This window comes from Urocampus carinirostris, chromosome 17 (genome assembly GCF_059441175.1).
Source record: "Urocampus carinirostris isolate Australia breed hairy pipefish chromosome 17, RoL_Ucar_1.0, whole genome shotgun sequence".
Taxonomy (NCBI): Eukaryota; Metazoa; Chordata; class Actinopteri; order Syngnathiformes; family Syngnathidae; genus Urocampus; species Urocampus carinirostris.
This window is the reverse complement of record NC_142365.1, coordinates 26,590,106-26,616,388: the sequence shown is the minus strand read 5'-3', so window position 1 is coordinate 26,616,388 and position 26,283 is coordinate 26,590,106. Positions and strand designations below refer to the sequence as shown.

At 38.4% G+C, this 26,283-nt stretch overlaps 1 protein-coding gene and 1 long non-coding RNA gene across 6 annotated transcripts in view; one reads left to right on the top strand and one right to left on the bottom strand.

Moving 5' to 3' along the window:
• doc2b (double C2-like domains, beta) overlaps nucleotides 1-26,283 on the top strand; it is a 140,664-nt gene that overhangs the window by 74,546 nt on the left and 39,835 nt on the right. For 3 of the 4 annotated variants that reach the window (XM_088320542.1, XM_088320544.1, XM_088320541.1), the window contains 2 exons: nucleotides 3,838-3,917; nucleotides 18,327-18,350. In XM_088320542.1, coding sequence (XP_088176668.1) covers nucleotides 3,838-3,917; nucleotides 18,327-18,350 — 104 coding nt within the window. The remainder of the gene's footprint in view (nucleotides 1-3,837; nucleotides 3,918-18,326; nucleotides 18,351-26,283) is intronic. The other variant, XM_088320543.1, reaches the window with a different exon arrangement.
• On the bottom strand, nucleotides 8,975-25,988 carry LOC148349662 (uncharacterized). 2 transcript variants are annotated; one of them, XR_015847205.1, is made up of 10 exons: nucleotides 25,825-25,988; nucleotides 25,582-25,718; nucleotides 25,402-25,460; nucleotides 25,187-25,332; nucleotides 22,549-22,820; nucleotides 21,729-21,915; nucleotides 21,601-21,641; nucleotides 21,417-21,524; nucleotides 19,031-19,107; nucleotides 8,975-9,536 (listed from the first exon to the last, which is right to left on the bottom strand). It is a non-coding gene; the product is annotated as an uncharacterized LOC148349662 (long non-coding RNA). The 2 variants fall into 2 exon arrangements; XR_015847206.1 differs by lacking the exon at nucleotides 8,975-9,536 and having other exon boundaries at nucleotides 18,640-19,107; nucleotides 21,382-21,524.

The following is a 26,283-nucleotide window of genomic DNA, read 5'->3' as shown; positions in this document are numbered from 1 at the left end:
AAGCATATCTAAAAGAATGACTTATGTTTTTAGGCACAAAATGCTGCGGCGAGGCTTTTAACTAAGACAAGAAAGTTTGATCACATTACCGCAATTTTAGAATTTCGGCCGACCTGAACTGGCTCCCTGTCAGTTTAAGACGTGATTTTAAGGTTCTGTTGATATTATGCAAAATTATGCATGGGCTTACTCCCTCATATCTTTCAGTTTTCATTTCCTCCTGTGATCCTGCCCGGAACCTTCGCTCAAAAAATACTTGTCTAATAGTGATTCCAAGGGCCAAGAAGAAATCTGCAGGTTCGAGAGCATTCTCCATTTGGGTCCAGTTGCTGTGGAATGCTCTGCCCTCGGAGATTCAATTGGCAACCTTAGTGGAACTGTTTAAAATCTAAGTTTAAAATACATTTATATTCAATGGCTTATGAATTATGTTAGCCTCAGGAAGCTGTCAACCGCACATTCTGTTATTACCTATATTTCATGTTGATGATGTTTCTGAATTGTCTGCTGATGCCTTTGCATCGTCCATTGCAGCCTGTTCATCCTGGAAGGGGGATTACCTCATGTGCGGCCATCTTCTTAGGTTTCTTCATTTCCTCATGAGTTTTTCCTTTCCCTCATGTAGTTTTTAGATCAGGGGATTGTGTCCTATAGTCTGTACAGCCCTTTGAGACCTCTTTTGATTCAGGGCTATACAAATAAACATGGTTTGACCTGACTTTTACTATGTTGTTACAATGCTATTACTGTTATTTATGATTCAGGTATCCTAAACGGCTAGAGTCGACTTGGGCAAGTAAAGCCTGGTGGCGCCCATCAATTTTCATGCCATTTTTGGGGGGTAGATGTTCGCTCTCCTACAAATAGTAACTGTTTCCATGGTTACCAGTATGAGGTTAAGACTTCTGATCTGACTCTGATGCTTTACCTCCACTATCTGGTCGCCGTTGTTTTTCTTTGCATGTGTCTTACAGCTGTTCAGAGACGAGGTGAACCTCAGCATTAAAAGGCATTAACAATACTAATACTAGATCCTATCACATTGTACAATACACATTGCATCACTTATGGATTTCATATTTTTGTTGAATAACAAACTTTTTGGCGATGACGGCTGTTAGTACTAGAGTTAAAAAGGAAACTGACAGGATTTAATAATTAGCATTACAGAGTGTATGATAGTTCTGATGCACATACAACTAAGGCCAGTCTCCAAGCACTACCTTATAAATCTATATATTCAAAGTATAATCCCAATTTTTTTACATTCAAGCTTGAAACCCCTTTTTGGCCTATCTGTGGATCACCACAGGATGTGAGCGCAATGTTGACCCAAAACAGTTGGGAGTAGCAGTACGAATTTGAATAGAGAGAGACCGTTTTTTTTCATGGTGAGTTGAATTACCAGAACGTAATTATTAGAAGTAGGTTTTGAATAGGCTCAGTCAACCAATAAAACATCATGACAGTTAGAAATCAAATTTTTCAGAAAATCACAATGACCCCTCTCTGATGAGCTACTTTGTGTCTGCGAGCTGGTCTGGAGCACCACATTGGTGACCCCAATAAATGATGCACTTCATCTCAGCCTGGCATTACATTACTTCTTTCATCATAGGTCTTAAATGAATTAAGGATCAACCAAGTAGAGTTTTTTTTTAAAAAGGGGAAAAAAACAAACAAACTCGGACTTCAACAAATGACTAATTTTTCTATTCTTTTAACGTGTCGATTTTTGGTTGAATAATCAAAAATCCTTGTGTAAAGAAACTAGCAATAGGCAAAAATGATACCAAGTATCTTGACGAAATCAGCCTTTTTTTAAGGTATTGGTAATGACGATAGTATTTAATCCAAGTATCGGACGATTGACATCACAAAACCTTGAATAAAAATTTCAGTAAATTGCCATTAACATATTCAACATTAAAAAGACGATGTGTATTATTTAGCGCTCCTAGTGGTAGAATAGTTTTTTTCTTTGATCAATAAGAAAATATAGATGAAATATTATATAAACATGCATTTTTTTCAAATACTGATAAAAAAAAATACTCTTTTTTTTCATTACACGAACCTCACCCAAAGGGACTGACATAATTGTCCATCTTGCTGCTACGGGTACCTAAAACCCTTAAAATGGCTGGATATTAAAATAAAAAGTAAAGTGGTGTATTCCTTCTTGTGTTTTGTAGCACTTGTTTTTGGTTATACTTCACCATACAGCGACATGCAGTAGTCGTATAATACACACTGTCCTTTTGCAGAAAAAAAATCTTATGTGGTATTAGTACCAATATGTAGCATCTGTATCAATTATTATTTTAAGAATGCTGGAAGCAGTATTCATACATCCGACAGCGCTTGTGTTCAGCCAATCAGAACTTCAGGCAGACGACAGCCCGTGGCTGCCGATTTAGGTCGGGCATCTTAGTAATACAAACAATGCACATGTGATTGACACGCTTTTACAGCGTTTCGTATCAAAATGGCTTAAAAATGTGTCTGGGGCACTTGTAATGTGGATCACTTACAACTTAAGTTCGCTGTCAGAGAATGGGCTTGAACCCACGTTTACATCGCCTATGATTGAATGGCTGATTCCTTTTCATATAAAGTCTTGTAAATGAGCCGACTCATTACTGTTAATATATGTAAAATCAACCATCAAAATGAATACCTCTACAGCCAACCCGTGTTTTAACGCCAACACTCACAGTTACAAAAAATCAGTTACAATTTCAACAAATTCCTTATAATACACCCTATCAGCCTCACAGCATCACGTAAAGCTCCTCCCTGCCATGTTAATTTGGTGTATTACCATGAAATAGAAACCCGGACACGCCTTAAACATTTCCGGAATGGGTTTCATTCTTCATGGGTTCAAAACCAGCTACCAGCCTTGAGTGGAGTTTGCATGTTATCCCCGGGCACCCTGGTTTCCTCCCACATTCCAGAAACATGCATTTCAGGTTAATTGGCCTGCCCAAATTGTCCCTAGGTGGGAATGAGCGAATGAATTGTCTGTCTCTGTGTGCCCCGCAACTGGCTGGCAACCGGTTCAGGGTGTCTCCTGCCCACTGCCCGAAGATAGCTGGGATGGGCTTTAGCACCCCCGCGACCATACTACGGTTAAAGCGATACAGAAAATGGATGGATGGGTGGGTGCGTTCTGTCATAGGTTATGAACTCATAAAGTTAACTGCAAAGACAGCCTAAAGAAAACTTTGCTTCTTTTATGACATTATATGGGTCACCAAATAAGAGTGAGCTGACATATCTAAAACTCATGAAGGTCTGTGTGCAGTAAGAGTCCGTAGGAGCTTACAAATCTGAATGTAGTTGGTACGGGGCTTCTGAATTATAGATTGCCAACATTTTGCATCCACACTTGCAAGGTTATTAACGTCTTTGGACAACTTGATGCCATGAATATAACTCTGCACATAATAATTGAGACCCTTATCTACTGACTTTTGAGATAAGTTTGCATTATACAGAAAAAATGATACGGCTATGCTATCAGGAATATTGACTAGGGTCGTTTGCTGTTGTTGTTTCGGCCGCCATATTTGCTCCGCATATGAAACATGGATACCGCCATAAAAGCAAACATTTTTTGTTTTTTTAAATTGGCCCTCTTGTGGTAAAAGGCGGATCAGATCTTGTAGCAACCACGGAATTTTAAACATTTTATAAATCATGACAAGAACATGGTACACTCCGCCAAGCTTCAAAAAAACAACCAGACTTTTGTTTCCGTCTTTGAATAAGACGAAATGGGAACATCAATTGTTTGTCGAAATGACAGATTTTTCTTTTTTATTCTTGCAGCTACGTTGGGAACACTGGACTTCAGCTTGCTATACGACCAGGAAAACAATGCTCTGCACTGCACCATTAACAAAGCCAAGGTAAATGTTATTTTGCACATAATAAGTGTATGCACGCTAATTATCAGGGCGATAATTATTAAACAGATATGACGTCACAGTTACAGGTTTAATAGAAAATAAAGACCTGACATAACCCTTAGTACTTGACGGCTGCATTGTACTTTTTAATCAGCCGGGACTATTTGTTAGGAAGATTCAGTTGAAGTGCAGTCGGGGCGAGGCTGGAGAGTCTCGGCCTCACCTGTCATCAACTTCAACTTAAATTTCACTTTCAACTTTATTGTCAAGGGAGAGCGTTCCGAGTCCTGACAGCATGATGAAGGAAGCTGTTCTTAAGCCTGCTGGTTCTTGCTCTGAGAGACTGCAGCAGTTTCCCTGACGGCGGCAGGTAGAGAATATGAAATTAAAATAATATAAGATGGTTGGATTTATCCAATGTTAAAGATTATTCCTAGTTGACTTTAAAATTTTTTTCAAAATTACTGAATTTTCACTTTATATTATAAAAAGTATTATTACAACTAATGTTATTATTACAATGTAACGTATTACTGTGCTGCGTACCTGCAATAAAAGTAAGTAAAAATAATTACAGTAAGGCACATAATTTTCTTGCCCCATACTAGGGTTCAATGGTGAAACCAAGGATTCTGATTTGGCGCACACGTTAGCCTCAAACAATTGAATTTGTGATATTATTAGCAAGCCAACAGCAAGTCAAGTCAACCGGATGAAAAATGTCTTTGTGGAAGATTGCATATCTATTGATGTTTTTATCCAAAAGGAGCAGCACGTAGAATTAATTAAAACAATTAAAGTGTTTATATATTGCTTTTTTGCTCTGCCTATTATATGATTAATAAGATGTAGGTTCATTTATTTGTACACACAACTGTGCTTCACCAGAAACGAACCTCACTGCACGTCACTGAAAGATTCTCAGCATTTACTGTATGTTCCTCATTATACTATATTTTGAATTTCTATAGAAGTAGTAGCGCATCTTGGTTGTTTCTCCTGTGTGCCGCTTCATAATGTTGGCAAGGCATTGGAGCGTTCGGCCATAATCAGTAAGACGGCACAGGACTAATTGTACAGGCACCTGAATTTAAACCGTTAAAGGATTGTACTCCCTGGATTATAAGGCGCACCTACAAAGACAAAATGCCAATGTTTAAAAGTCCCTCGAAATCCAGTACGCTTTATATACCAGAAAATAAAGCATATAAAATTGAACATGCATAATTTCAATAAAATGCTACTACATGCGGTACCAGTTTGTAACTGTATCAATTAATTGTTGTGGCAAAACCAGATTTAATAATGTTAGTCTTGGTCCTATGACAGTGTTTTTTTATAAGTTTAAAATTGACAGCTGCCGGACTAAGACCGTAAACAAATGTCTAAATCACCAACCATTGTGTTGCTTTTCTGTTTTAAAATCACTCAGTGTAGTGTACTTAATTGAATTGTCCTGATTTAGTTGTTGCTGTCATACATTTGCTTAAAATGCACCACTATGAGAGAAGTCTATGGCCATATTTGATTGATTGACAAAGTCAAGCTCTAGTCTCCAACAATACATTTTGGGGACATGGTTAACAAAGCTTTTATGTTTTTTTGTAATTGTAAACAAAAACAAAGATACACATAAAATAATTTGATTTCTGCATGTATTTTATTTTTCTTAATCTAACATGCTGGATTAAAAAATATTGGGTATTGATATCGGTCTCCGGGAACAGGATTGTATATTTTTATGTTATTATTGTTATTATTTATTTGTTTTTGTGTTTAAGTGTGTTCATTTTTTTTCTATTAATAAAAGAACATTTATTTATTTATTTATTCATTTAATTTTAAATCATTTTATTTTATTTATTGCATTATTGGTAGGAAAAAAAACAGTAATCGTGCATCTCTTCTAATAAATATCCTTCCTCGACTCAAAGTGCAAGGAGAAAAAATTAAAATAAAAGAAAACACTTCCCATTTAGGTTCACTTCTGCAATTGTCTGGTTGGAAGGGCTGTATTTATTTTTTTATTTTTTAAACTCTGCCCTGAAGCATGATATGAATTCCGGTTGTTGTATCAATCTCAATAAACCAATAAAGAAAGGACGTATGGCTCATGTGATGTCTTCCATTCGGCTTTGAAGTGGCCATTTCAAGGTCATTTTAACCATTGCCGGATCAGTAGCACTGTAATTTTTCATCCATCCAAAAGAAAATTCTGCCCTTGAGGCTGCTTTCCACCGTAGAACCACAAGCCTCAAGAAGCCCGAGTGCAGGGAATTCAAGTGGCCGTTATATTTACAGTTTTGATCCATGGGAGTGAAACAGAATGCAAACAGAAAAGGAAAGAAATCCATTAAAACATATCTAAAAACCACAATGAAATATTGAACTCAAGAAAAAAATAGTATGCAATGGCAATACTAATTGAGAGATAAACATTTCACAAAAACAAATCTAACAGATTTAAAGTTTTATTATTTGATACATTTATATACACTTTTTTCGATTTTATTTATTCTTTTTGTAGTTTCACAGTTTTTATCCGTGATAAACTCTGCAGTAGTACAAATCACGCTGCACAATCTGGCTTGGAAAACTCCGATTTTTTCATTTCAGACCTACAAAAAAATAATTTAGCCACACGAGAAGATTAATATGAATTAAAGCAACTGCTCTGGTTTATATTGAATTGGACATGCCATCACGCCTCCCATGAACCCTCTCTTTTTATTAAAATCTCCTACGTAATAAAAAAAGCAGATCAACCCTAAAGGGTGGGAAAATCAAAGAACATTACATTATTGGCTGTAGTGACAATGATGAAAACGGTGCTTAGGGAGTCAATCATAGTCAAATTAACCCAACCATAGCAATATAATCAATATTCAATGCAGGTGTACAATAGGCAAAACCAACCCACATTCTAAATTGTAAGCAAGCGCAATAGAAATAAATGTAACACAAATTTTGAAAAAGCACTAAACAATTTACTTGTAAACACTAGTAACAATATACACAATAAATTTACAATTTTGTCTTACCATTCTGTGTGATAATTTATGTTCAATGTTGTACTGAGATTATAAGAAAAAACAAATATATGGCATGTAATAAAGCATGAACATAAATAACAGTATAAAATAAGTCAAATGAAAAGAAAACAAATCTATTAGTGATGGATAAACTGCTTAGAGCAGGGGTCGAGAACCTCTGGCTCGCGAGCCATATCTGTCCCTTTTCATTAATACATATGGTTTTGACAATTGCACGTTTCTCTGTGGCATTCCAAAATCAGTTGGTTAGATCCCGAGTTTGGTACAAACTAAACTGAAGCAACACTGAGTTGAACCTTGGTTCGGTCCAGTATTTATAGGTCACATTTTATAACTACAACTTAGAGAGTGTCACACCAAAATGCGCCGTTTTGGCAGTAGGTTTCTATGAAACCCTTTAAATGGAAGCTGTTGTTCGCTGTTGAGGTGCTTCATGATGAAAACCCACAATACAAACTGTAAATACCCAGTAACGCCAGTAAAACACTCAGATTAATTTGATTGATCAGTGCAGTCTGCGCTGAAGGTAAATACGATGATAATCTTATCATTTGCAGTATTTTGTGACATTTTTCCAAAATAACTTTGCTCCCACCTTTTTTTTTAAATTCAAACCATTATTTAGAACAAAAATAACTGTCAAAATGAGCCTCTACACTTTTAAAAGACTAAGGGAGGGAGAATAATTTTAAGTCCTATATTTATATTGATATGGGCCACAGACTCTGCCATTATTATTATAATTATTTCATAGATTTGATTGAATCTTCCAACGACAGACAGTGAAACAAAATGTGCTGAAGAATAAGCTTTTGTCTGGATTTGGGTTTGGTTGTTTTGTTGAATTTTGTATCAAAATATGTTGTGTGGCTTTCTCAAAAATGTTTTTTGTAAATATTTTTGCTTTTATGGCTATTTAAGTCAAACAGGTTCCCAACCCCTGGCTTCCAGTAATATTTTGATAAACTAGCCATATCATATCAGCATGGACTTTTACACAGAATGTCCACAAGGACGCGCTAAATGCTAACACATCCCAAATGACGCAGGAAACTAAGCAAATCAGAAATTATTATTTTTCTTTGGGAGAGGGAATACTTAGTACATAGCCATGAGATGACTGACGTACGACAAAAGAGTCTGAGACATGTCACAACTTCCGCGAGACTGGACGATGCACATGTTTAATAAAACAACTGTGACATCATTAAGTTGTCCCATAAAGGCGCATCATGTTTATGAGCAAAGAAAACTGATCACTAGGCAAAAAATTGTATGTTAAATGAAAAGCATGTTAATTTTTTAATACCATTGTATCACATTGTTTGAGCAAACACTCATGAATATGACTAAATTGTTAAGGTTGACAGGTACATGCCAATGTAATGGCCCAGAATCCGAACTTTAATCCTTCTTTCTTTCAACACAAACAAAAAATTGTATTTCTTTTGATTTGCAGACAAAACAGACGTAAGAGTAATTCCATTACTTCTTTTGTAAAAATCTCGTCGGGCACCAAAGCTTGATTACCTGCACAGACATTGTTTTGGTACGGCTCTAAATCTCAAAGATCAATTGGCTATTGAAAATGTTATTTTACATCAGCGACAGACTGCTGACATTTTCCCTTTGCCGAAGCATAAACAGTGGCTAGCAAGCGAGAATGGGGAATCAAATTTGAATTTGCATAACGCGACTGACACGCTTTCAATATGTTGCTCGTATCAATATTAAGATGCCAGCTCGTGAATATTTTTTCTGTGTGTTGTCGCGGAATTGTGACTTAACACATCCAACTGTGGGGAAGTCGTTTTAAGCATATTAATTGATTGTAGGGATCCATGTTGGGCGCGTTATTGAAAAAAGTAAATAAAGACAGTTACAAGTTCCTTCATTGACACCCAAAAGTAGCACTCTGATAGTCAAGTCACATTTATTTGTATAGCCCTTAATCAGAAAATGACTCAAAGGACTGCTAAAGCTACAATGACACCATCCCCTTGATCTGTAACTGACATGCGGGCAAGTGAAAACTAAAAGAATGAGTAAGAGGAAATGAAGAAACCTTGAGAAGGGGGCACACAAGAGGTAATCCCCCATCCAGGATCACCAGGCTGCAATAGATGTTGCATTGGGTAACAATACACATTACATAACGAAACAGAAAAAAAAACATAAGTAAACCGTAAAATTGTCAAAAAAGTCTATGACAGCAACGGCACAGCTTCCCATCCCAGCTGGCTGATCGATACAGACATTGACATGCTTCAGGTCCAGGTGCCACTCCGCTGACTCATCTTGATACCTCCTTCTACCTCATTAAACCACAAACCAAGAAGCCAGAAAGGACAGAAAAAAAAGTATGAGGTCGGCATCAATAATACGCTATGAAATAGAAGTGTGTCTTGGGTCTAGATTTGAAAACTTTCCCTGATGTTGCACATCTTATCTCCGGAGGCAGAGTATTCTACAGCACCAGGGCCCGGATGTAGAACGCTCTCAAGCCTGCAGATTTCTTCTTTGTTCTTGGAGTGACAAGTAGATCAGCATTTTCTGAGTGGAGACTCTGTGCAGGAACATAGGGGGAAATTAAATCAGATGAGGTGGGAGAGTCCATGCAAACATTTGTATGTTATTAACAGAACCATTAGGCGGATGGGAGCCAGTGCAGGTTAGCAAATTTAGGAGTTGTATGCTGCCGCATATTGAACCAGCTGCAAAATTTTGATGCTAGACATCGGGAGACCAGAGAGCAATACATTACAGTAATCAAGCCGTGAAGTAATAAATGCATGAATTATTATCCCAGCATCTGATTGCGACAGCATCGAACGAATATTACAAAGTGGAAGAAAGCTATTTTAGTAATCATTTTGTAACTGAAACTATCTACCGTATTTTTACGACTCTCCTGAGTTAAAGTCACATCAGCCAAAAAATGCATAATTAAGGAGGGGAAAAGAAACAAAGGTCGCCCCTAGGGTAAAAGTCTCATTTTGAGGTGAAATTTAATCAATAAAAACCAACACTAAAAACAAACATGTCATTTTGAAAGGCAATTTGAAAATACAAAGTAATATTAAAGTTACACTTACCTGCATATCTTAGACACGATCGAATACATCAGTAACAACGTAACATATAAAGTTTTTTTTAGATAAATCTAAAGATAATGCTGGTCACTTTAACTGGTTAACAACTCCTCCAACTTGAGAAGTCGAGAATAGACTGCATATGGCGTCCGTTTTGAAAAATGTCAACCCACAACAGGGCAAGGTTGAAATTATCAACACTGGCCTGGAGCGCCCTCTTGCGGTTAAATGTGAAAACAACACGTGCAATTACAAAGAGTACTGCTAATGTAAATTTAAAACTCAATGATATAATAATGTGTTAATAATTTCACACATAAGTCCCACCGGGGTAACAGTCGCACCTCTGGCCAAAATATGAAAAAAATTACAGTTGTTACAAATTACTGTATATACTCACATTGTGGCGAAAACCCTAAGACTGCTCAAAAATAGCCACATTATGAATAAAATAAATAGAAGAAAATGTGTACGCTAATCCGTGAAAGCATTGAACCCTTCAGTGGCCTATGCAATCTTGAGAGCTTGCAAACAAACAAAGCCGAGACACCCCATATGCATTCTGTCTTTTGTCTTCAAACAACTTCAAGTATTTTGTCTCCATTTCTGGGTAATGTCCGAAATGTTTTTTTTTCAGGCATGGTGTATTGCAAAAATAATTTTACAAGTAAAAAGACCAATATTCAGCACTTTTTTAACCATGAATTCCCTGCTCACATTTTCCTCATCAATTTAATTTTTCCTGTTAAGCCATGACCCCTTCCTATCCACTGCCTACCATTCGCTACTGGTGACACAACCAAATATGCGCATATAAACTGAGCCTCAGACTTCAGTATTTTATTTTATAGCTCTAAATATGGCTTGGATGTGAGTATACACAGTAAGGATAATATCAGTAGGGAGAAATTCTATGACCTTGCACTCTGCTTGAGAAGGTGCCATTGTAACTGCATTAAGTTGTATTTTGTAGGTACTGTAAATATAAGCACGCCCATCCTTCTTGGGTGCTGTATTCAACGGTGTGGTACTGGCAGGTAATATTTTACTTTGTGAGTGAAGAAGGAAACCTTTTAACAAGAGAATAGACCTGTTGAGTTACAATACTTTATTACTACTGTCCTCGTTGCAGAGATAAGTAACTTCGTTCCGGGAACGCGTTCCTTTGTGAAGTGTTACTCCCAACACTGGAAGGAATGAACTAAAATGGAGAACAGAAATGAGTACAGCTTGGCCAAAATACAGGTGCAAAACTGAAATAAGTCAAAAAAATAATAATCCGAAACAGTTGTTTTGCACAAATTTGCTTTAAAAGCATAATATGAAATGATAAAAAACTGACGGGCATATACTAGATGCTAATGTGTTATATTAAATTTTCATAAAACAACGAAAAAAAGGCATTCAGGTGTAATAAAAATAAATCCTGGTGGAGTACAAAGTGTAACAAATGAAGCAAAACTGTTGAGAGAGATAAAACGCAAATAACACAAGCAAGTTTGTTCTACATTAGTACCCCAATTGGCTTTTTATCATGAAACGTAAATAGCTTGTAGTTGCTGCACTGAAAAGTTTATCCCTTCCTTTTTTATATAAGTGCATCATTTGGGGTCATTTTATCTATTAACACACATGACAGTGAATAGTAACAGGAAAAGTGGAGAAGGAGGTAACTAATGATGATGATACTGCGGTAGTTTGTGCAGTGTAAGACAAAAGAACCACACATTATTAGTCAGAATGAAATAACAATGATGTTAAATTCATCTCACACATATCTTTGCTTCAAGGAATTTGGTTTAGGGTCTAAGTCCATATTTACGGATAAAAACTGCTAAAATGTAGATAGTTAGCTCTTTAATTATAGCATTTAAACATTTGCAGAAGTCTGGCCAATAGTCAACCAAAAAAAGGCAGGAAAGTGACTGACTGATTTTTGAGAAAATGCGTTGTCGGCAAAATCTTGCCTGGGATCTTGTAAGCATCCTCTTGCTCCTTCCTTTTCGTGTTCAAAATGTTAAGGACTAGCCCCTGAGTGGAAACTAGCTTTGCATGGCTCACCGTAACGTCATCACAGCAGTTTTTTGTTTTTTTTTCGGAAGCCTCAAATCGGATTAAACGGATTGATGGAACAGATTGAATGTAAACACACAAAGTATGTGTTTATGAATTTTAACTGTGGAACTGTAGTTAGCTATGTAGTGTTAGCATGTGAACTTTAGCCGAATTACAACTAACATCCAACAAAACACAAAGACAAAAAAATATAAGCAAAGGGGACAAACAATCTTTTGAGAAAATACTCTGTCAGTAAAACTTTTGACAGTGTTCTCCATTTCTTTCCTTTGAAAGCTGCATCATGCACAAACTCCCCTCTAAGTGAAAACCAGCTTTGCACGCCTCACCTAACTTTAGATGTGATGTCATATCACAACATCCTTCTTTTTGAACTGTAAATTTGCAATTTAGTGGGCCCTCAAATTAAGGAGAGAAGACATCAATGGATTTTGAACTTTCAAGGAAAATAGGTGAGGACCCAAACCTCCGGCAAGAGATTCCAATCTGTTTCAACAGAACCCTCTGGGCCCTTTCTTTATATTAAAATGTCATCAGTTAAAAAAGCACATGTGCCCTAAACCAGGTATGTAAAAAGTCTGTAAAAAGTTTCGTTTCAAATTTTTATTGGCCCACGGCCTCTGACATAAAATGAATAATATGTAGCCTGCCGGTAGAAAAATACATTTGATTAAGAAGTAAATAAATCTAGATTTCACCAGGTGATGGCAGTAGCCCTTGCCCTTGGCTTTCTGTAAGAGTTTTAGCCTACCCCATTTCCGACATAGTGACTGTAAATAAAATAAAGTTTACTGTAAGGGGCAGCCGTTTCCAAGACAAGTGGAAATGAGAGTGGTTCTTTTTTCACATAAATCCGAAACAACTGCGTCTGCCTAAATTGCCAAGAGACCGTGGCTGTTTTCAAAGAGTATGATATCAAGAGGCACTGCCAGACGAAACACTCTGATTACTAAACCTAACTGTAAACGAACGCTGTGAAAAGGGAAACAAATGGATGCTGTTTTAACAGCACAGCAGCGCTTTTTCAGAAGACCCTGCGAGTCAAGTAAAAAGGTTACAAAGGCGAGCTACGCAATCGTGCCGCTGTTCGCACAGCACTGCAAACCTTTCATAGAGGGTAAATTCATCAAATAATGTTCAAAGAATGCCAGGCTTACTAAGTCAGCCCTTACAAATTTAAGCTTACCAAATCTGGCCCAGTTACTGACAAATTTTGACTTCCCTGCCCTAAAGGGCGTGGAAATAAAAAAAAAAGTGACAAATAATTAATAACAGAAAAACCTTATCAGGAAGCCTTTTTTCAGTTCTTTTTCGCTTTGGTGATTTTCAACGCTTCCCTACTGAGTAGTAACGTTAATTATGGGTTAAAAATAATAAAGGAATGATAAGCGGGGTGGAGGAACAAAAACTGCAAAAGCAAATGACAATATTTTGTCTTAATATTTCCCATCCGCCATCGATTGGATACCCTCCGATTGTGGCACAGTCCTTATAAGAGACCTTTCTTTCTTAATTCACTGGCTGGACTCCATAGTAACTCCACTTTAATCGGATTCGATTTGAGGCGGGAAACTGCAGTCTTTCCTGCAAAGCACGCCATTCATCTGAGCTGACATGATTAAGAGCCTCGTCTAGAAACCACTCTCCCTTTTATTAAATATAACAAAATTTCAGAAAAAGCTTTCTTTTATCTTGATGCAATAAGTTTTATTTTTCTCTTTAGAGTAAAAATAAATGATCTTATTTTATGAGTTAAAATGTTTTGGTAAACAGAAAGAAATATCAAAATAAGGAAAATGATTGGTATATAAATGCCATTTCCAAATGTATCTTTATTTTTTTTAATTTCAACATTTTTTTTTCTAGTAAATATGTAGGTTTTAAAAATATTTTAAGTAAAAGAAATACAAATACAATGTTATAAGTTATCTTCTACCGCAGACCTGGGCACTCCGGTCCTGGAGGGCTGTATGTTCTGCATGACAAATAAATGACCCAGCATCTTGTTCATCATTTGATTAGAAGAGCAAGAATTAAAAAAAACAATACATGAGCATGTACCATAAGAAAAAAAGTGTTTAATTGTCTTACCTTAATTGAAAGGAAACTGGATGGCTTTACTTGTTGTTAGCTTGCTATAACTATCACGAATTCTATTGTTTGTTGTACGAATCCTCAGTCTCACTATCGCCCTCTGCCATGAGGCAAAGGAATTGTGTGCCTCACTCTGCAATTGCAGAGACCCATGATAGTAATACATTACATATTAATTGTAGTTAAGTATACTTAATGAAATGTGCAAAATCGGTGGTTTCAAAAATAAAGTGCAGTAATTGTGAAGTTAAAGGAGAAAGCACTTTGGAACTGAATAAATATAACCATTTTCTATATTTCCATGATGACAGGCGAGACAAAGCCTCACCTGCCTCCCCTGACAGCACTGTCACTGATCTGCTCCATATTAGAAGTTGAATTTCATGTACTGCCAAATGTGGCAGCAACAAATTCAACTACTTAATCCACGTACACAAAAGGTTTGAATTACAAGATGTCCTAACTGGTCAAAAAAATAACACTATTGTATATGTATAAAATATTTCTGTCACAACCACAACAGAAGTAAGACCCAGATGTGTAACGTTACTCACAAGTTTATTGAAATATAGAGGAAAGGCAGCGCCAGCGATCCAGTGCTCGCTGGACGCGGGAAGCAAGCTGCTCACGGGATTGGAACCAAAGTTCCCTCTAAGCTGCGTGTGTGCTTAATTGCGCACTGCCCAGAGCTTTTCCGCGCACAAGAAAATCTACCCTGCTCACAAAAACCAGGTCTCGAAATTGCTAATTAAGAAGCGAATTAAGTCAAAGTTACAGTGCATGAAGGTAAAAATACGAGGGTTCCCCTGACGTTGAGTTCTAAATGTGGTATTTGGATGTCAAGGTCGAAGTAGAACGAAGTTGAGTAAAGTCAGTAGAGTTTTTCGAAAACCGGCTTCTTCAGCTCGGCTCACTAAAAAGAACCGGCTCTTTCGGATCCCAAGCGGCTCTTCAGGTTGTTTTTGCTTCTTTAATCCCTACACTACCAAATATTATCTAAAATTATGCACAAAATTACTTAAAGGAAAGGGGGGGGGGGGGGGGGGGGGGGGGGGGCAATAGAACCAAAAATAAAAAGTACCAAAATGTAAAAGTAGTGAAGAGCTGGGAAAAAAAGAAACAAAAGGAGAGAAAAAGAGAAAAAAGAGCAGGAAAAATTCAGAAAAAAAGACTGAAAAAAAGAAAAATAAACAAAAAAAGGAAAAACGAAATAAAGAACCAAAAAAAGAAAAAAGTAACAGCTGGGAAAAAATAAACCCAATAAGATTTTTTTAAAAATAATGTTTTAAAAAGTAGAAAAAAACATGGAAAAAGAAGTAAAAGTTTGTGTTGCATTTAAATAATTTCCAATTATACCAAGTCAATCTTGTTGCCAACATCGAACTTCCACTAAAAAAATTTAATTACATACAGTTCTGTATTGTGCAACCGACTAAATAAGCCCCCAAAAATGTTAGTTTTATGCGACAAAAGATACCAAGAAAAAAAAGAAATGGAAATCTTGTGAAGAATTGTAAAAACAAATATTGTTGTAGGCCGTACAACCTTTGCAATAGTACATTAGTCAATTCATTCAAAAGTAAAATTAATTTTGCATTGCCGGAAACTCAGCAAAATGTAACTTGATGTCAAGTTTTGTTTGATAATGGATTAGTTGCCACACTTGGGATTGCTGTCACTCACTGTTGTTTGAAGAGTTGCTCACCGATTGTGTGTGAACGCTCAAACCCATGGAAAATTAGAGGGAACATTGATTGGAACGTGTTCAGAATGCGAAAGTGGATCGTCCAGAGCAGGAGATCGTAGCGTAATTAGACGGAAAAATAGGTCGTTAGCCGAGACGGCAGACCAAAACGTGGTCGGGGTCAAAAAACGGGTCCTAGCAGGAGACAAACGGGGATATCAGGAACGAACGAGTAGAAAACGCGTGACAAAACGGAACAGACGGAGTCAGAGTCAAAACTACTTGCCTTGTGAAAATAGAGGTTCGCTGACGGACTGACAACAGGTGAGAAAAAAAGGACTGAGCTTAAGTAGGACGGCGAACCAACTAGGTAGCCAGCAGCAGCTGGCGCCAAACCAGCGGGCACGGTTGAATGTAATGAATCATCATGACATTTCTGTCCAAATATTTTTATCCAACACAAGTGTCAAATGGCTGTAAGAACTACAGACTATTATTACACAATCCCATGATCTAAAACCTACATGAGGGCAAGGCGAAACTCAAAACCTCGGCATGAGAAAAATAAAGAAACCTTGAAAGGGGACCACACATGTGATAATCCCCTTCAGGATGACCAGGCTGCACTGGTTGCTGCAAATCATAGACATCATCAAGATCATAAGCTACAGAATGTTCGCGTATTTTAAGCCTAGATTTATGCTGAGATTTTGAGTTTTACCTTGCCATCGTGTAGGTTTTGGATCAGGGAATTGTGTAGTAATAGTCTGTAGTCTACACAGCCCTTTAAGACTTCTTCTGCTATACAAATAAACATGAGTTTTACTTGACTTGACATTATGTCTATTGACGCGGCCCGATGTTGACTCTTTTTGTGCAGTTTGGTCAGGCCTTGCGCTACAATTAGCACGTCTTTTACATGTTAATGCTTCCGAGGCACAAAATGTTTCTTCCGCGCCTCACCTTGATTAAAGCAATTACCACCCCTGCCTTTCCAGCCGCCTTTTCATTCGCAGACAAATGAGGTTATTTCCACTCCCCCGTCTGCCTTGGAGTGCGCCGAGGAGCAAAAATGTCTGGTACCTTGGTGACACACACACCGCCCTCGCTAGGCTACCCTTGCTCTGTTCTTGTTACGCTAATTAAATCAGGGCCGAATCGAGGTGGTTTGTTTGCTAGGGCGGCTTTTCCAGGAAGTGAAAAACATTGCATTTGCTCTGTTGCGCTGGAATCGAAGAAGGTATCGGAGTTTTCCAACGAGCTGTTTAAACACTGACATGTTTTACAGTTTGTCTGGTGAGCATACAACATAGTGGGGCACAGAGAAACGCGGTGAGAAAATACCCTAAAGATGCTTCCGCTTTAAAAGACCAAGGATTGTGTTTTTTAAATATCTGATTTTATAAAAACACAGTGAGGCACAGAGAAACTATGCTCAGGCACTATTACCTTGAAAAGACTTGTGATTGTAAATATAAAACATCTGTTCAAAAATACATGGTGAGGCACAGAGAACCCAGGTGAGGAAAAATGTATAGATATTCAGACACTATTAGCTTGAAAAGACATGTGATCGTAAACTCAAATATCCCTTTAAAACAATATAGTGAGGCAGAGAAACCTGGTAAGGAAACTCTTAGAGATGCCGAGCCGCAGCTAGCTTTAAAAGTTTTATGATTGTGGATGCACAATGTCCGTTCAAAAAACATCATGACGCACAGAGAAACCAGATGAGGAAAATTTTAAAAGTTAAAAGTTAAAAGTTTAAACACTATTACCTTTATAAGAGCTATGATCATAAATGTAAAATATCCATTTAAAAAAACATGATGAGGCACAGAGAAACCAAATGAGGAAACACTTGATGCCCGGACGTTATTCGCTTCAAAAGACTTATGATTGCGGAATTACAACATCTGTTCAAAAACACGAGGAGGCACAAAGAAACTATGTGAGGTACACTATAAGCTATAAAAGACCTGTTATTATAAATGTAAAATATCAGCGAACGAAAACAAAAAAGGGCATTATGGGAGAGAGTTCAGTCAATTGCAAATTGGCGTCTTCATGTTTTTTATTTTTATTTTATTTCACTGCTATGCAAATGCCGCTAACAAGCAATTGCCTGGAAAATGAATAAAATATTTTGGCAAAGGTTTGAATCAGCAACAATCACATAAAAACAGAAGTCCTTTATTGAACTTTGAAATGTGTTTTATTTTTTGTTTTATTCCCTAATTTCCCGTTTCAAATGACCTGCAATAACTTTGATTTATGACACCATTACTTTTCTGTCTTTCAATTTCCTGATTTCTTTGCCCTTTCTTTTTACTTTTTTTTTTTGCATGCCTTCATGTCCGTGTGTTGCTGCATTCACGCACACACCTTTACCTACGTCCACACAAAACAGCTTCCTGTTCCTAGATACAAGAAGGTAAGCCTGCCGGATAAGCTCCAATCCTTGACTCAATCGTTGGGTCTTATCTTTACTAGCATCCCCTCACCACCAGTGGACCCTGATTAACATTGTACCTGCAGACCTCAAACAACCCCAACCCCCTATTTTCCCTTCCGACATCCCCTCATTGTGATTCCACACCTTAACGTCCTCGACCTGTGCCTGTTTTGTGCTCAATCTTCTCAACTCGACCCTGTTTGTGCCTTTTGGGTCAATTTGACCCACCGGTTTCACCATGTTCTATTTAAAAATAATATTACCCATTGTTTGCATTTATTTCTTTTTTTTAATGTAATTATTTACACCGTTAGAGATTTTGGGCAAGAAATGCTATATAAACAATGGGGCATGATTATTTTTTATATAAATAACAATTGGTTGAAGGATTATTGGAAAAAAGTGAGGACAACCACAGAATAAGAAAAATGATCTTTCTATAATATAGGTCTTATATTGGGACATATTATAGCACATACATTTTGAGAGTGGTATTTGTATTTTAGCTTTTAAAGGGGGAAATACATATAAGCAATAATTTTCCTCTGGAGGCCACGTCACGGTTTACAGTGAACAGTTCCCTTAATCGCCTAATTTACTAATTCATGAATCAAAATCTCATACATTCAATTCTTACAGTACTGATTTGTTATATTTACTCTGTTTTCTGAAGTAATGCTTGTGCCACCCTTGAAAATGGGTCCTATACGTCCGTCTACTATTTCTTCGAGCGAACCTTAGAAAAGATGGAAAATGCAATTAATGAGAAAGTGGCTTTACACTTCAAAATCAGAAGTCAGCAACAAAAGGCCCAAAATGTGCAAAAGGATAAAAACATTAAAAAACAAAAGATTAATAAAAAATAATAAATACAGGACTGTCTCAGAAAATTAGAATATTGTGATAAACTTCTTTATTTTCTGTAATGCAATTAAAAAAACAAAAATGTCATACATTCTGGATTCATTACACATCAACTGAACTATTTCAAGCCTTTTATTATTTGAATATTGCTGATTTTGGCTTACAGCTGAAAAAAACTCAAAAATCCTATCTCAAAATATTAGAATACTTCCTCAGACCAAGTAAAAAAATAATTTTATAACAGCAAAACTAAATCAAACATTTGAAAATGTCCATTGATGCACTCAGTACTTGGTTGGGAATCCTTTTGCACGGATTACTGCATCAATCCGGCGTGGCATGGAGGCAATCAGCCTGTGGCATTGCTGAGGTGTTATTGATGCCCAGGATGCTTCGATAGCGGCCTTCAGCTCATTTGCATTTGTAGGTCTGGTGTCTTTCATCTTCTTCTTAACTATACCCCACAAATTCTCGATGGGGTTCAGGTCAGGGGAATTAGCAGGCCAATCAAGGACAGTGATGCCATGGTCAGTGCACCAGTTACTGGTGGTTTTGGCACTGTGGGCAGGTGCCAGATCATGCTGGAAAATGAAATCCTCATCTCCATAGAGCTTTTCAGCAGATGGAAGCATGTAGTGCTCTAAAATCTCTTGGTACACAGTTGCATTTACTCTGGACTTGATGAAACACAGTGGGCCAACACCAGCAGCTGACATGGCTCCCCAAACCATTGCTGACTGTGGGAACTTCACACTGGATTTCAAGCAACTTGGATTTTGCTCCTCTCCAGCCTTTCTCCAGACTCTGGCGCCTTGACTTCCAAATGAAATGCAAAACTTGCTTTCGTCTGAAAAGAGGACTTTGGACCACTCTGCAACTGTCCAGTGCTTCTTCTCCATAGCCCAAGTCAGACGCTTCTTCCGTTGTCTTGAGTTCAGAAGTGGCTTGACCATGGGAATACGGCTATTGTAGCCCATTTCCCAGACACGTCTGTGAACTGTGGCTTTTGATACCTGGACTCCAGCTTGAGCCCACTGTCTTTGAAGCTCCCCCAAATTCTGGAAGCGGCTCTTCTTCACAATTTTGTTAAGGCTGCGGTCATCTCTCTTGGTTATGCAGCGTTTCCGGCCACATTTTTCCCTTCCAACAGACTTTTTGTGGATATGCTTTGAAACTGCACTCTGTGAACAGCCTGCTCTTTGAGAAATGTCTTTTTGTGTCTTACCCTCCTGATGGAGGGTATCAATGATGGTCCTCTGGACAGCAGTCAGATAAGCAGTCTTCCCCATACTTGTGATTTAGTTTACTGAACCAAGCTGAGTGTTTTTAAGGCTCAGGAAACCCTCGCAAGGTGTTTCGAGTTAATTAGATGATTCAGGTGATTAGTTGAATAGCCTACTTGTATACTTTTTCATGATATTCTAATATTTTGAGATAGGATTTTTGAGTTTTCTTAAGCTGTAAGCCAAATTCAGCAATATTAAAATAATAAAAGGCTTGAAATAGTTCAGTTGATGTGTAATGAATCCAGAATGTATGACATTTTTTTTTTAATTGCATTACAGAAAATAAAGAACTTTATCACAATATTCTAATTTTCTGAGACAGTCCTGTATGTGCAATTTCACAGTTGCAATTGTACAGTAAATTGAGCTCATGGATGCTGTAGATCAGGGGTGTCAAACTCATTTTAACTCGGGGGCCACACGATAGAACAAACATTCTGCCGGGGCCGGACTAGTAGATTAAAGAGAAAGAAAAAGAGATAAAGAAATAAGAGAAAGAGGGAGGATAAAGGAGAGGGCGGGACAAAGAAAGAAAAAGAGAGAGAGGGAGAGAGCGTGAGAAACAAATGATAAAAAGTCGTGAGAGAGGGGGAAAAAAAAGGGAGAGGAAGAAAGAAATCCAAAGAGAAATAGAAAGACAGAAGGAGAGAAAAGAGAAAAGAAAGCGCGAAGGGTATGAAGAGAGAAAGAGAAGAGAGACAAAGAGCAACAAAGGAGGAGAAAAAGAGAGACACAGAGAGTGAAAGAGACAGAGAGGGAGAAAAGGAGTGGAAAAAAGAGAGAGAGACAGAGAGCGAAAGAGAGAGAGAGAGAGACAGAGCACGAAACAAATAAAAGTACAGTGTCTTTGTTTGAGGCACCTGGCTTTGGCAACATCAAGTGGACATATTTCAACCTGCAGCTTGTTTTTCTCTTGTGCTTCTCTGAGTGTTGTCTCACGGGCTGCATTCAAATCCCTTAGCGGGCCTGATTTGGCCTGCGGGCCGCCTGTTTGACACCTGTGCTGTAGATGGAAGTTCAGGGTGGTAATATTTATGCTGTTCCTCATTTTGTTTGTTTTTGCTTTAATGCATCTTTACCGCTTTCCTGAAGGCAGCAGGTCACCTGGACGTAACCTGTTCTTGATTATGTTGGGGCACGAGTGGGATATATGTCCATCAGGAAGGGGAAAGGGCAGGCAATGATGCGCAATGCTGCCTTCACTAACCTCCTGCTGTCCGCCTCAGTGCAACTCCCGTACAAGACAGAAACGCAGTATGTCAGCAGGCTCTCAATGGATGAGCTGTAGAAGGGCAGCAGCAGATTCCTGTTCAGATTGTTCTTCCTGAGGACACTGAGGAATTGGCTGGACCTTTTTTATAATGGCTGCGGTGTTGGCTTTCCGAAAAAGTTCTCTGTTAGGAAATAAATATAAAAATGTTAGTTATCTGACTCCATTAACCAAACACCACCTAACAATGGGCGCTCGTTTCTCGATGGGAAAAGATGGACAAGAATAGCGACATTTTCACAGGGGGGCATACTTTATTTCTTAAACAATTTAACTAAGTGAACTCCATCGAATTAGCCAAATTAGTGTCGCTCGAGTCTCTGTCAAGCCTTCTCTCTCGTTCTTCTCGCTTCCTTCTCCCGACCCACGTTTTTTTTTCCGCCAGCTGGTGTGCCGGCTCCTCCCTTGGGCGTGCCAGGAAAGCGCCCTCGCCTCGATGTCTGAAGAAACTCAAAACAACACCAAGTGTTTATCAAAACAGTGCCTGACGTCCTTCGTCAGAGCCCTGTTATCAAAATTCCCTAGCCAAAACATTCCGAATTTGGATCAGCGTGACCTGTCATTGAACTTCAGCCCACCCGGTGAAAATCTTCATTGCAGGCGATAAATGTAACTTGGATTTAATCGTATAAAATCCTTTATAGTAAAATGTATAAAATCCTTCAACTCCCAGGAACAAGAACATGTGGACCCTACACACACGCCGATAAGGGGGGTCGGGTCACTCCTGTTCTTCCTGAAGTCCTCGATGACATACCTGTTTTTTTGTGTGGTCAGGGCCAGGTTGTTATCAGAGCACCACACTGCAAGCCTCTGGATCTCCTTTCTGTAGGCTGCCTCATCTCTTTGTGAAATCAGCCTGACAACTGTGGTGTCATCAGCAAATTTAAGGGGGAGGTTGTCCCCATCGGCTTAAAGTTGTAGTTGTAGAAGCACTACAGGAGAGGGATTGGCACTCAGCCCTTCGGTGACCCAATGCTCAGAGTGCAGGAAGAGGAGATGTGGGGACTGAGTCTCACAGTCATGGGCCTGTTAAACAAACAGGAGCATCTTCAGGCAGAAGAAGAAACGATGGTCACACTTTCTGGCAACGCTAATTTGCAGATTTTGCATATCGCAAGGGGGATATAATAATAATATAACAATTTCCTTTGTATTGTCATTCTTTGTAACAATGTACACAGAACGAAATGTCGATACACCTGACCCGTTGTAGCGAGCCGATGCAGCCGCAGCCAACAGAGGGCGCCATATGGTCCCCATTAACCGTGAAAAACGAGGGATAACAGTAGAATTAAATCCAAGCAATCATGCTAATGTCGGGATAGAGCCTTATTAAAAAACAACAAAAATCTTATTCCTGTTTTTTGGGGGAAATAAAAACAATTTTCTAAAAACCTGCAATATGATCCTTATCTATACCTCCGGGCCCTGTTGCTACTCTCAAACTCCCTATTCTTAGCTGTGTGCACCGCTTTGTTTTTGTTCCAAAACAAACCAGTCTCTACCAAGGAGGGGGCGTCCCCATTTGACCCCCCGAGCGGTAACTTCTCTCTTCTCTCGTCTGTGGCGTCATCAACCGGTGATGAGTCGGACCCATCTGCCCTGCTCGCCACATTACCCACTTCCATCACCCGCCGGCATTATTTGGATCTGCCGTTAAGCATCCAGGACCCCAGGTGCTCCCTCCGACAAAAATCAGCCCCTTCTCCAACCACCGGCGTTAACCCCTCACGCTCTGGGGGAAATCCACGTGCCACGGAGTAACCAAGATCCAGTGGAAATGTAATATACACAAAAGTCCATCGGAAAATTCAGCTTGACCTGTACTTAAAGACATCATCTTTCACTTGATCTGAATCCACCTGTTATGCTTATTCATCATACATTCACTTTTTGCTGCTTGATCCAGATCAACCTGTTTTCCACCTGTTGATAGGGAATTATTAATCATCAAACTCTTGATCCAGATCCACCTATTATCTGATTTTTTTTACCCCACCATTTTTTACCACAAGATACGAATCTATTTGTTTCTTGATCCATGCTTGATTCCATACATTGTATACCACATGTTCCAGACTGCACCTCTATTTACCACTTATTCTGGATCAATCCACTATTAATTCTGGATCAACCTATTTTCTACCACTTGATCCATATCTTCTGCCTTTCTACTGCTTGATCCTGATCAAATTGTTTTCTACCTCTAAAGGCAAAACCAATAATTATCCGACTCTTGATCCTTATCTACCTGTTATCAGCAATTGAATTCGGAGCCACACATTATCTCCAGCGTGATCCGGATCTACTCATTTTCTACTGATTGATATGGATCTGTCTGTTACTGATTGATTCACTTTCATCCATTGTATGATTTTTGTTATAGCTTATACCTCTATCTGGATCGACCCAATACCTATAGCTTGATCTTGATGAACCACTTTTCTACATCTGGATCTGGGCCGCCCTTCATTGTAGAGAAAATTGCTTTAAATTATTTTCATTTGGTCCATATTATAATTCAGTTGTTGTCGATTTGGCCAGGAGAGCGTGCTCACAGTTTCCCACCCGAAATATTGTAATAGCCTCATATTGTGTCTAGCATTTATCAGGTAGTAAGCAATACTATAAACATATTTTATTTTTAGCTTAAATTATAATTCTTTTCAGTTCACTGATAAAGATAGTGATTGATCAGTCCAATAGAATAATATAAATACACAAATGAATAATGCACATCGTTTGATTCTAACAAACTACTTTAATTTACATGACAAGGAAAATTGAATAAAAGAAAAGAATAAAGTACATCGTTGACAAGAGAAACTTGCCTTTTTAATTAACAAAGGAGAAACCATGTGGGGGAAAGGTTGATGCCTATGTTGTAGTTTCTTAGAGAAACACCGAATTCTGTATTGTTGTGCCTCATTTGAGAAATTTTCCTAAGCAATGCATACTAAGCTTCATGGCTACCAAAAACACAGCCATAGTTTTTTTAAGATTACAATGTAAAACTTCTTTAATTTTCTACAAGTTGAATCAAGCCCACGATTTATCTACCGCCTACTCTTTGACTATTGTTTAATCCTGTTCCATCTGTTAACCCCTGGTGAATCCAGACCTAGCCAATATCTACCACTTGATCCATATCCAGCAGTTTTCTACCACTTGATAAGGATCTAGCGTTATCCACAGCTTGATCCAAACCAATCATTTGTCTAGGAGGTGATCCGGATGCACTTGTTTTATTTTACCTGCGACAATTCCACTTTTGGACGATTCGGATTAAATTTATACTTTAACATGATGATTTTTGTATACATTACCCAGTTAAATCCCAGGTATCTTAATTTCTACTCAAGTACAGAATAAGAGTACATCACATTATTCACCTCTAATGGTCCTGTCGCAGCCTCCCGTTATTTTCCGTGATTGATGCCCCGTCGCCTTGGCGTCACTAGCTCGGTCAGATATGATAATGAAGACGTATGCTTCTGATGCGGAGATGATAGCGTCATGGGAACTCAAAAGTGTGTGCCTGCAAAACAAACAAGCTGAAACACACCCAATTTGAGCAAGATAAATCACAAACCAAACTGTGGTGCACCGTGCGCGTGAAAGGTTAGCCCTCTGCCGAGGCTGAAGAGCTTCAACACTTCCAAGCTCCTGTGAATGCAAAAGAAACACAGTAATCCCCGGTTATTGCGGTAAATGGGAATAGAAATAAAAAGTGAAAATCCGCTTGTAGTTTCATACCTTCATAATAGCCCCCAAGGGTCAAACTTACCTTGAGATGACGTTTTTACCAACTGAGAGTATACGACAGCTTTGGATCTCCAATTAAAAACATAACACAGAATTGCAGTTGAATGAATGGTCTCCATTGTCATTATACAAATGTACAACAAAATTGGAAGGCTTCTCCTGTAAGAAGAGGAAAGCAATTTAAAAAGTAGCTGCCTAGCTGCATGCTAGCAGAAGGGAATCTTTACTTTAGCCAGGTCTCCGTAATGATTCAAATACAACATACCCAAATGTAGCGGTTCCTCACGAGTTCTAGCTCCAACTCATCCATTTCATGGGTAATGGATCTGGCATTGGTGAGCTACAGGCTTGGCAGGGGTGGCTTCATGCTTCTCAGTGTGTTTTGGGTGAACACCTTGACTTGTGCACCAGCCCTACTGTTGACTGACACCAGCCTAAAACAGTCGTGCACACGTAATGTCACACCCACCCAATACACAAAGCCCTTCATAACCTGCCCTGTGAGAGCATTTGCTGTCTGCTGAGAACTCAATGCACAATGCTGACGATACAGACATTTCAATTCCTAAACCGAAAAACAGTGAACCAGCAATAACCAAGGCGCAGACTAGCGAGGGGTCTCTGTATGTGAAGCTTTTGAAAAAGGTATGTAATAACTAAGAAGGGCCAAAAAACACATTTGAAAAGTTAATAGAGCCCAAGTCCTTTCTTCAACCTATTTAAT